General features: G+C 36.0%; 2 protein-coding genes across 2 annotated transcripts; both read left to right on the forward strand.

Annotated features, from left to right (window-relative positions):
• The first annotated feature begins 305 nt into the window (after positions 1–305).
• LOC140598919 (olfactory receptor 4P4-like) lies at positions 306–1,235 on the forward strand. Its single transcript, XM_072757357.1, has one exon. The coding sequence runs from the start codon at positions 306–308 to the stop codon at positions 1,233–1,235; it is 930 nt and encodes a 309-aa protein (XP_072613458.1).
• Positions 1,236–8,035: 6,800 nt separating this feature from the next.
• LOC112912016 (olfactory receptor 4P4-like) lies at positions 8,036–8,947 on the forward strand. Its single transcript, XM_025988743.1, has one exon. It carries the CDS (start codon positions 8,036–8,038, stop codon positions 8,945–8,947), a length of 912 nt encoding a protein of 303 aa, XP_025844528.1.
• Positions 8,948–12,405: the final 3,458 nt, after the last annotated feature.

Consider the following 12,405-nt stretch of genomic DNA (forward strand, 5'->3'; position numbering starts at 1 on the left):
CCTGCATTGAGCCTGCTTCTCCCTCTACCTGTGTTTCTGCCTCTCTCTCTCTCTCTCTCTCTGTGTGTGTGTGTGTCTCATGAATAAATAAATAAAATCTTTAATAAATAAATAAATAAATATAATTTGAAATATAATGATGCACTTGCCCTGAAAGGACTTAAAAGAGTGTAGCAAATTCTCTATAATCTAAATCTTTTTTAATAAATATTCCAAAACTTAAAACACTATTGTAGATATCATATGTTCTTTATCATTTCAGATGAAGTAAGTTTCTGTTGTGTCTCTGGAATCACCTGAACCTCATGGAAAATCAGAACAATGTCACAGAATTTGTTTTCATGGGTCTGTGGGAAAATAAACAAATGGAGCTACTGCTCTTTCTCTTGTTCCTGCTCTGTTATTTGGCAATCTTAATGGGAAACTTCATCACCTTACTCACGATCATCCACAGCCATCTAATTGAACAACCAATGTACTATTTTCTCTGTCACCTTTCCCTCATGGACCTCTGCTACACCTCCACTGTGGTCCCCAGGCTAATCAGGGACTTAGGTGCAGCAAGAAAAAACATTTCCTATAACAACTGTATGACCCAGCTCTTCACTGCCCACTTGCTGGCAGGGGTGGAGATATTCATCTTGGTGTCCATGGCTTTAGACCGCTATGTTGCCATTGTCAAGCCCCTGCATTATATGGTCATCATGAGCCGGCGGAGGTGTAATCTGTTGATCTTCATGGCCTGGGGTGTGGGGTTTTGGCACTCTGTAGCTCTATTGCTCTTGGTACTCAATCTACCTTTCTGTGGTCCTAATCAGATAGATCATTACATATGTGATGTGAAGCCTCTTTTGAAACTGGTGTGCAGAGATATTCGTGTTGTCAATATCTTGGTGATTTCAAATGCAGGAATGGTGGTGGTTGCTGTGTTTCTTGTCCTGGTGGCTTCTTACATTCTCATATTATATAATCTTAGGACCCACTCCTCTGTAGGGAGACGCAAAGCTCTCTCCACCTGCAGCTCTCATGTAATGGTGGTCATTTTATTCTTTGTGCCTTGTATCTATATTTATGTTCTACCTGCAGGGAGTGAAAACAAGGATAAGGAGATCTCTGTGTTTTACACTGTGATTGCTCCCTTGTTGAATCCTCTCATCTATACCCTGAGAAACATGGAGATGAGAAATGCCATGTGGAAGGTGTGGTCTAAAATGGCACATACGAAATTCAGGTAAAGATGATATTCGTTCCACTTCTAACCATGTGTTCCCAGGGTATTTATAATTTGAGATGTTATAGAAAACATATAGCTTTCTTTGGGGAGTTGAACTAAATGAGCTCTAACAATATAAGAGACAAGAAGCAAGTCACTGTGGTTCAGATTGCAATATGTACACTAAGGTTGCCAACTAGTTCCAGATGTGGTTGAATGGGTTTGAGGAATGCTAGAAATGTCTTTCTAAAACACATGCCTAATCATAGCACTGTCCGCTCCAGTAATGTACACAGAACAACATTTCCTTGGAATAAAATCCAAAGTTCTTGCTTGTTTATTAGAATTGGTCCTGGCTGAATCTGCTAATCTCAGAAGGCACTATAATGGTAGAAAGGATGGTGTTAAAATGACAAGTTTTTGGGTCAGGGAGAGCTCAGCGATTACTGACTCTGATACATTTTTATCTTTGTGTCTTGGCAATTTGCTTTAATTATATATGCATTTCCATCTTTCTAATATCTATGAAATGTGTAACACTGTACTTTATAAAGTTGAAATATTGCCTTGGCTAACACGTGTGAAGATTGAGGACGGTATATGGCTTCTAGAAACATAGATTTTTCCTCTTTTTGTACTTTTCTTCATTTGTTTCCCTCTCCTTGGATGCTTGCAGTCAGCTACACTGCACTCTACATTCTCCAAACATACTCTAAAGTCTATCAGCTCTATGACTATTTCCTCTATCTTTTCTGCTTATAATGCTGCTCCCATGATGCATTAGTGCTCATGTCTTACGTATAAGTCACACTCCTGATATTTTCTTATTCCAGAAGATTTTGCCAATTCATGAACAAACCAGTAGTATTTATTATTTCTTCCTTGTTTTGTTGCTATGAAACTGTGCAATTACTCCTTTTAAAATAATCCCGTGTTCCATCTTGGTGTTTCTTCTTATATGTTTTTCCAGTTTGATTGAGTCAACTCAGTCAAAAATGTACTGTATATTTATTTTTCTTTTATCTATTTTGTAGGAATAAACCCATACAAATTAATAAATAAACAGTGAATTAAATTCAAAGATGCTATCTTTTCTTTTTATTGGATTTTACATGCTGTTCTCACATATCCAGCACTTCCCCTTATGTTATGAACTATCATGCATTAGTAATAAAATATGTAATGTCAGAAAAGTTAAAAATTCAACATACATCCCGTGTAGCTCTCAGGAAAGGAATAAAATCCATGAGATTCCAGCTCCCTATTATGTCTTTTTACTTATTTTCTACATTTGAAGGTGCTACTACTTTAATTTTCTTTTATCCTCTTGTCTTTTGAATCATATAATCCCATTAGGTCTGTGTCTTGATTCCCATTTGTGTAGACATTTCTCTCTGCTGAAGCATTTGCCCTTTCTCAGAAGAATGATTGCATATTTTGGACATAGAGTTCACTCAGCTGAAATACTCCTGCCCGAGAGTAAGAAGTCCAGGAAAAACCATAAATGTGATGGTGTTTATCTTCTGTGTCAGGAAATCTTCTTTTGTTACTTGTAGTTTTAGAACTTTTCACATCTAATTGATTACTGATTTTTTCATGGATCCATGATAACCTGTAGAATAGCAAGGGAAAATGTTCTATTTCATAGGAAATTAAGTCTGTCTAGTTATTGTTTGGTTTGACTTCAATTAACATATTAATTATCCAAGGATTTATTGATTATTTTGTATTGTATAATAATGTAGCATGTACATTTGTGCTAGCCTGTAGCCTAATATCCTCAAAAATACCTGAAATCTCAGTTTTATAAATAATCCCATATAACCCACAAAACAAATGGTTTTAGAAGGGGCTAGAAAATAAGGAAAATATAACAAAATCAATTCTCAGAAGAGCAAGTTAATATGAACTGAGACACATGGAGAGCTTAGGGTTACACATGAGTTACTTGTACACATCTCTAAGGAGTATCCTGGTGTATTTGTGTGTGTCATTGGTAAACATATGACCAGGTATCTCCTTCTGTGTATTGATACAATTCTCTCTTCTTTGAGAGAAGCTTGGTCAAAAACATTATCTTGAAATAGACAACCAGTAAAACAGTGAGTTCTGATATCCATCATGCTAAAGTAGTAGAATCTCTTATTTCTGCAGGGTTACTACACTTTCTTTTTTTTAAAGATGTATTTATTTATGATAGACGCAGATAAGAGAGAGAGAGGCAGAGACACAGGCAGAGGGAAAAGCAGGCTCCATGCCTGGAGCACTATGCAGGACTCCATCCCAGGAACCCAGAATCATGCCCTGAGATGAAGGCAGATGCTTATCAACCACTGAGCCACACCCAGGGATACCAAATGGTTGTATGTTTTAATTTTCAGTGAATTCTTTCTTAGTCAGCACTACCCTAATACTATTCCATGCAATATGATTTTTTTTTTCTTCAGAAAGCAAAATGAGCCCAAGGTCGGCTTGTGGAGCCTCCAGAGAAACTTCTTGACACAGGCTAGCACACAGATAAGTAAAGTTATATCCAGAAAATGCCCACAGGCACCAGGGACAGTACCATGGAGAGCAACACAGAGCCTTGGATGAAGTTCTGTTCAGAAATGCCTCTGGGAGATAACTCTCTACAGTTGCAAAGACCTATTAATTCTTGTGTTGTCATATGTTATATTCTGCTCTTCTAAATCAACTTTCCCTTTAGGGATACACTCCTAGAACTTAAAATGTATATTTGTTTTTGCAAGAATCTCAAAATACTTACATTTTTTTTTAAGTCTGAAAAGCCACTTCTTACATTCCTGATGGTCAATGGATGTTTAAGTTCTACTCTCCTTGCAAATATATAAAATGTCCTAAGACATGTTGATATTCTTTAAATAATTTAAGAGAATCAACCTAAATGTGTCTAAATAATTGGTTTATAATCTCTGCATTTTATTTCATCTTTAGATACTGGAGAAGGATCAGCAGAGTGAGTACCTCAGGTGGGAGCCCTCCTGATTTGATCTAAAACTGATCTTACAGAGACTGAAAGCTAATGATTGGTGAATTAACCATGGCACTTTCATTGGAGAATGCTCCACCAACTGTGCTTTGGGTTGGTTATCTGCTACTTAAATTTATTCCATTTAATCCCGATCATAGGCTATATTTTCTGTAGCAGCATAAGATAATTTGATTACTACAAAACAATTTAGCCAACTGTAGTCTTATATACATTATTATGAGGAGAATTCCACTTAAGAATGAAAACAGTTGAGGTTAATGAAATCTTTAAGTTTCAGTGAACTTTATTGAGTTCCTTTTTGGTTGCTTTTATATTTTTCTCCATATTCTCTTATGAATAGCCCAGTTTATGATTGCATGTCCCAATGATGGATAACTTACTAACTTTCAAAAAACCTTGTCACCCTAAAATGGACTAGATTTATTTGACTGAATTAAGGTGACTTTATAGTTGGTCATATTCTGATATCATTAGGAGAAAATTTGAACTCATAGTGGAAAATCTAAGAACAATTATTCTTATTGTTTAAATAGCACAATCAAAAGACAATGCAGCTTTGCTTATGCAGTGCAACCAAAGAAATAAAGTAATAATTTGACAGTATCTTTACTGTGCAGGGAAATGGCAGGCTAGAATAATAGTATTAAGAAATGCCAAAGACAACCAATGCTTTAGAGTAATTCTATTTCTCTTTACTAACTGATTGTTCCAAATTGAAATTTATCATGGTCATCCTCTTTAATTTATATTGTGATATTTTGTGGGAGGATTTTGTTTCCTTGTGAGGCTGGTTATATATGCGCACATGGCAATTTCAGAGACTGTTGATTCCAAAAGGTAAAAAAGGAAACTAGTGTGCGGATTTGAACCTTGAATGACACTGGGGTGGTTTACATTATTTTTGGTATTCTTCAGTATATTTCTGGATTATGTAATAGTTAATGGATTCTATAAATGTGGACAATGAAATTTTAAGAGGTCAGCAATAATCTCAACATTCATAAATGGTATGGAAGGGGAAAATTAATTTTGTGTACTGAGATCTTATTAAAAGTTAGTGGATATAGGAAAGGAAGACAATAAAGTAAATGAGAAAAATGTTTGGATAGTGTCTGCTTAAAATGGTTGATCGACTTCTCATAGAACATTGGCCAGATTACTCTGATTTTAAACTGTACACATCAATTCTAAATAACCATAACTAAAATGGAATAAAGCAAATATAAGGACACAGTTCACTTAATATCAAACCTCTGACTAGTAGGAGCATTTAGGCAACTGGTTTTCTCTTTATATTCAGATTGTTACTGCTGTAGAAACATAATCTGAATCAAAAGCATTCTCCATTCAGTTACTATCCTTCTCTGTGTGTCTACATCTTTTTTGTTCTGGGATTCCAACCAGGGAATGAATAATATTTCTTCCTTTCATCACTTATGATTTCGATTATTTAACAAATTGAGGACATGTGGTCAAGAATATAGTATGTGTTTCAAGGACAATAATTTTCTCACTGGACTGCATTCACAGGTCCCTTTTATTTCAGCAAACAGCAGTGATCATGATAGCATGTCTCCTTATATATCAGGATGAAAGTTTAAGAGCTACTGTGCGTGGAACATCTGTGATAATCCAGAAATTGAGACAGACTCCTACCTGAAAGAAAGCTCATTTTGATAAAACCCATGAAAAATTATTTCAAAGTTATTTGGGATCAAGAATTCTGGACCATATATTTATATGAACTGCAAAATATATCCCCCCCCCCAACTATTCATAAACGTAGTTTAGGTAATTGGTAATCTGTCACCTTGCATACTTTTTTTTTATTGAGATAAGAATCAACATGCCTCTTCTCCCTGCTGGCCTCCAGGATACCCGAACTTTGTTCTTTGCTCACAAGAACGGGATGCAACCCCGGACTGGGTGGGAATCAAGATATCTGTCCTCCACATGATATTAGTTTTTGATGCTAATACATTACTTAGATTTCCTTTATCTGAATCTCTTTATTGAAAATCAGGGGTTTGGATATACAATTGACATCTTTAAGTTGTTTAATAACCGACTTATCTAACAATTAACTTTAAGTCCATTTGTTTTAGGCAAACACAACTCTCTGTAAACAGTATGCCATTTCCTAAATTAGGAATCAGCACTGGCTGTAATAAGGTAAGGTGAAAATTGATCAATGAATTATAAAATTATTAACCTCTATTTAAATACTGTTCACTGTTGAACACTGTGAACCTGATAATTACTTTTGCTTTGTTAAAGACAAGAGAGAGATCAGAAAGCCTGATAGCAGTACTAATGTCATAGTGGCAACAGAAGGAGATTTTTTTCTTCTTGATGACATTAGGGTTGAATGATAACTTAAAACAGAGTTTCTTAGAGTATACACCATTTTAAAATGCTACATCAGTTACCTCTAAAATGATCCTAAAGACATATGTCTTGAGTTTGTTAGCGGTTTTGATGGCTTCTAAATAACTTTGCTACAGTTATATTCTGTGTTTTTAAAATATTCAACCAAGTGCCCAGATATAGTGGTTTCATTGCATCAGACAAAGGTGGAAAGTGTGCTGCAATGTTTGCATCTCGTTAAGTGTCCGTTAATTCCTCAACACTGGCTAAAACAGCTCCCAGAGTGCATTCCCTGTTCCTACACTCTATTTCCCTATCTATAGATAATGACTCAAGTTTGTGCAAGATACAAACTTGTGAATCTTTGATCCAATCACTAATGCAACATCTAGTTACTGAGCGCTGAGACAAATTTCCCTTGGAATTACATTTTGTAACAGATTCTTTGGTTGAATGTTATGCCTAGATTGTGTATAAAATAGTGAAGTTCCTAGGAAAAGTCGTGAATTATGAAGAGTGCAAATATGCTTGGGCAATTTCTTTTTATTTATCATTTATCACTTGCCATTACAAATTTATTTTTCAACAAAAATTTTTGTTTAGTTTGTAATCTGTAAATAGGATAAATGAATAAATTGGCTCTTTATTTTTTACAACTTGAATCCATTGACAGTCTATTTGCTGCATAATTTTCAAGCATTCTTTGCTTTTAATGTGCCTGAACCTATTTTAGTTTAATTTGTGCAAGATATATTTGTCCACAGGGCAAGGAAGATTATCTTTATTTTTAATTTTTTTTTTTTTTAGAGAGAGAGAAGAGGGAGAGAGCAGAAGCTGAGGGAGAGAAAGAGAGAATCTTAAGCAGGTTCCATGCCTGACACAGGGCTCTCTCCTGTTCTTCTTTCAGGATGATCTGGACAAATTCTGTTTTATTCGGGACTGTGTCTTCAGGATAGATAATTTATTTAAAAATATCAGTTTGTGGAGCACCTGGGTGTCTCATTTAGTTAAGCATCCAACTTTTAATTTCAGCTCAGGTCATGATCTCAGAGTACACATTATAACGCACATGTTTATTTTTAAAAATCATGTAAATTATATTCCTTTTGTTATATAATATTATAATTGACAATAATAAAATTGCTTCTTTAACAGCAAACTAACATTTAAATATTCCTTAATCATTAATGGTAAAGTTGAGATTTTACCCTATTGTTCCCATTACAGAATTATTTACAATAGATTTGAAAAGTGAGAAAAATAAAAAAGAAGCATAAATCTCAATGTCAGGAATAATTAATATCACTTATTCAATGACATCAGTCTGATTTTTTGAAAATTTATGGTATTTTTGTCATGATACTAATTTTGTCTAGATTCATGTTTTCTTTCTTTTCAGATATTGAACCCATCTGTTTACAATATATGCCAGTCCAAAACACATGGAGGGCCAGAGGAATGTCTCAGAATTCATTCTTTTGGGACTTTCTCATGACCAGAACATGCAAATATTTTGCTTTGTGCTCTTCTTATTCTGTTATGCTGCTCTCTTGGTAGGAAACCTTCTGATCCTTGTCTCTATTCGATGCAGCCCTCTTTTTCACCAACCGATGTACTACTTCCTCAGCCACTTATCCACTTTAGACATCTGCTATACCTCTAGCGTTACACCCAAATTAATTGCTGACCTGCTAGTGGAAAGAAAAGCCATCTCCTATGGTAATTGTATGTTACAGGTCTTTGCCATGCACTTCTTTGGAATGATTGAAGTTCTAATCCTTACAGTCATGGCCTTTGATCGCTATGCTGCCATCTGCAAACCTCTCCACTACCTGCTTATCATGAACAGGACAAGGTGCAATCTCCTAGTCTTAGCTGCTTGGGCTGGTGGGGCTGTCCACTCCTTTCCTCAATTTTGTATGGTAATCAGGTTGCCCTTCTGTGGGCCTAATGAGATTGATCACTATTTCTGTGATATATTTCCTTTGCTAAAGGTTGCCTGCACTGATACCTACATCACTGGTGTCCTTATGGTTGTCAATTCGGGAATGGTTACCTTAGTGACATTTGTGGTTTTATTTTTTTCTTATGTCATTATATTATTCACTTTAAGAAATCACTCAGCGGAAGGAAGACGCAAAGCCCTCTCTACCTGTGGATCTCACATCACAGTTATAGTTTTATTTTTTGGGCCTTCCATCTTTGCCTACCTTAGACCTCCAACCAATTTCCCTGAGGATAAAGTATTTGCTCTGTTTTACACCATCATTGCTCCTATGTTCAATCCTTTAATCTATACTCTGAGAAATTCAGAGATGAAAAATGCCATGAGAAAATTTTGGTGTCAAACATGAGAGCTCAACATCATTTTAGCAAAACAGAGGGGCAGCTACATGTGGATAGGGGAGGGAGGAGACCATCTGACAGGGTAATTCTCCTACTGGTATCATGTTATGAGTGACAGAATTTAGGAGTTAGAGTTTCAGAATAACTCAAAGAAATATTAATTCAACCATACAAACATAAGCTTAAAACATAGTTAATTTTGTGGATTTTGAGATGGCATGAGCAAGTTTACATGCATAAAAAGTTATATGTGCAGTTAAGAACGCCATATGAGCTGTGAATTGTGATGTAAAAAAGAAAATTCTAATAATAATTGTATTAGAAAAGTCAGGTTTGGTGGCTAGACCACATGATGAAACATTCTGGATGGCAAAGGAGTAGTTAAAACCCATGATTTTATAACCAAGTTTTGGTTCATGATAGGGTCTTCAGCTAAATGAACTCAAGTAGTATTTAGAAGTTTATTACACATCAAGAAGTCTGCATAACAGAACCTGATTTAAAGCGATACCCTGGTTTTAAACTCTTGGCTACACATTGGAAATAAAAATTAACTAGTAGTGCAACCGCAGTGGCCCAGTGGTTTAATGTCGCCTTCAGCCAGGGCATGATCCTGGAGACTGGATATCGAGTCCCGCATTGGGCTCCCTGCATGGAGCCTCCTTCTCCCTCTGCCTGTGTCTCTGCCTCTCTCTCTGTGTTTCTCATGAATAAGTAAATAAAATCTTTAAAACATATGTATACTAGTAAAAATAGAGTGAAGTCAGTCACCCAGGGTATTAAAAACACACTCACTGCTCTTGTACGTATTGGCTCATGTAAAAAATCCATAAAGGAACAGCGATCTATGAAATGCCAGAAATTAGTATGAAGTCTCTATTTATTAGACCCAGAGGCTTTCTTATGTTCACAAGTAAAACATAAGCAAAAAGCAAGTAAGAGCTCAAATTAACAAAAACTTCAATCAAAAAACCCCGTGACACAAGTCATGGAAATGAATGGAAATACAAATCATCTTTGTAAATAACCTGAAGAGTAGATGAATGAGAAGTATTTCCTAGAGGAACCCGAAAAAAAATTTGATGTCATCTGTTTATTTGAATGTCTGACAAGATACAAAAAGAAACGACTTCTTAGAAACCAGAGCAAGTATCCTTAAGACAGAAGACATTGTGTATCCAGGATAGGATGATGGTGAAAATACACAAGGACGGTTTTGTCCATATAAATGCAATACTAAAATTATAATGATTATACAAGGCCCTATATACAGAAGGAAGGAAGGGTAGAAAAATTGATAAGGGAGATGTAATTCATTAGTGTTTTTATAGCACAGACAAGCTGGACAGATGACTAGTTGGTCGAGTTAGTAATAAAACAAAAATATTGCCAGATTTAAAAGTTCAAGCTTTACCCCTTATTTAATGTTTACTTTTTTACCAAATTTACTCAATTTACCATTCTGCAGTTCTCAGATATATAACTACATATGTGATATAAAGTCCCTTTTGAAACTGGTGTGCAAAGACACCTGTGTTGTACAATCTTAGTGATTGCTATTTCAGGGATGGTAGGGTGGTGGCAGCCTTTTTTGTTGTCTTGGTGGCTTCTTACATATTCATATCACATAATCTTAGGACCCACTCCTCCGCCAGGTAATGCAAAGCTCTCTCCACCTGCAGCTCTCGTGTAATGGTGGTAGTTTTTTTCTTCATGGCTGTATCTGTACTTAGGTTCTACCTGCAGGGAGTGAGAACAGAGATGAGGAACTCTCCATATTTACACTGTGATCGCCCTCATGCTGAATCCTCTTAACTGAATTTTGAGAAAGATAGAGATGAAAATTGCCATGGGGAATGTGTGGTCTACAATGACACGTCAGAATTCATGTAAATAAGGTAGTATTCATTGTACTTTCAATCCTGTGTCCAAGGCATGTATTATTTGAGATATTATACAAAGCATATAAGCTTTCTTTGGGCACTTGGGCTAAATTACGTTTGACTGACGTTACGTGAACCGAAGAAGCAAGTGACTGTGAATCAGATCGCAATCTGTCACCTCTATGGATCGAAATCATTCCACGTGTGACCATCTGTATGTGAGGAAGCAAGAAATGTCCTTCTGAAGTACATCACTGATTGATCATATCACTCCCTTCCCCCCAAATCTGTAAGGGATCCTATTTTCCTTGGAATACACCCAACCTTCCTGCTTGTTTATCAGAAATCTTCCATAAATCATCTGAGTCTAATTTGCCATTCTCAGAAGTCACTATATTGGTTGAGTGTGTGGTGTTACAATGACATGCATTGGGATCAGGGAGAAGTGGCTATATACTGACCGCTAACTTTTATCTCTGGGTCTTGGCAATTTGCTTTCATATTATTAGTCTCCCTTTTAAAAATATCTATAAAATGGTGTGATGTTGTACTTCCCAAAGATGTAAAGTTACTTTGGCTAACACAAGTGAAGTTTTAACATGGCACATGGCTACCAGAGACTCATGTTAATTATTTTTCTTCTTTGTTTTTTTCTCTGTGTGACCCTTTGCTCAGATGTTTTCATCCAGCTACTCTGGGTCCGTCTACATTCTCCAAAAACACTCTAGAATCTACCTGTTCTGTGGCTGTATTTCAACTATCCCCTCTGCTGAGGATTCCCCAGCCCCATGCTCTAGACGTCCTGTGTTACATATAATTCACAATCATGATGTTACCTTATTCAGGAAGATTTTTCATATATGTCAACAGACCAGAATTATTTCGGATTCTTCTTTTTCCTTCATGGATATGCATCTGTACACTTACTCCTTTGCAAATAATCCTATGCCCTGTATGACTGTTTCTTTTTACGTATTTTATTTTTCAATTTGACTGAGCCAGAAGATTATTATCTAGCTTCATTTTTCAATGTGTCTCTCTTTTTCCTAGCTATAAACCTGCACAAACTAATGTAAACAATGCAAACCAACCAACAGTTCCTGAATTAAATTCAAAGATACTGTTTTTCTCTTTTTGACTATGTATATTGTTTTTATACATTTAGAACTCTCCATATGTCACAAACAATCATGCAATAATGATAAAGTATGTATTATCTGAAAGGCTAAAAATTTAACGTGTGTCCCCGTGTGCCTCAGGGCGGTAATGAAATCCAGCAGATTTCCAGACCCCTGGAATATCTTCTTGCTTATTTATTTTATACAATATGGACGTACTACAACTTTAATGATTGTTTACTTCAATGTCCAGTGAATCACATAATCCAATCCCAGCTCTGTGTTTTGATTGCCATTTGTCTGGATATTTTTCTCTGCCCAAACGTGCATTTTCTCAGCAGAATGATTGCTATGCTTCCAAACAGAGTTTGCTTGACTGAGGTATTACTGTCCCAGAGCCAAGCAAAATCCAACAAAAACCATGGTGGCAGTAGTGTATGTCTGTGGTGCCAAGGTCGTCTTTGC

This window comes from Vulpes vulpes, chromosome 5 (assembly GCF_048418805.1).
Source record: "Vulpes vulpes isolate BD-2025 chromosome 5, VulVul3, whole genome shotgun sequence".
Taxonomy (NCBI): domain Eukaryota; kingdom Metazoa; phylum Chordata; class Mammalia; order Carnivora; family Canidae; genus Vulpes; species Vulpes vulpes.

Coding starts and splice junctions, on each gene's coding strand:
- LOC140598919 (XM_072757357.1), top strand. CDS start 306: ATGGAAAATCAGAACAATGTCACAGAATTTGTTTTCATGGGTCTGTGG.
- LOC112912016 (XM_025988743.1), top strand. CDS start 8,036: ATGGAGGGCCAGAGGAATGTCTCAGAATTCATTCTTTTGGGACTTTCT.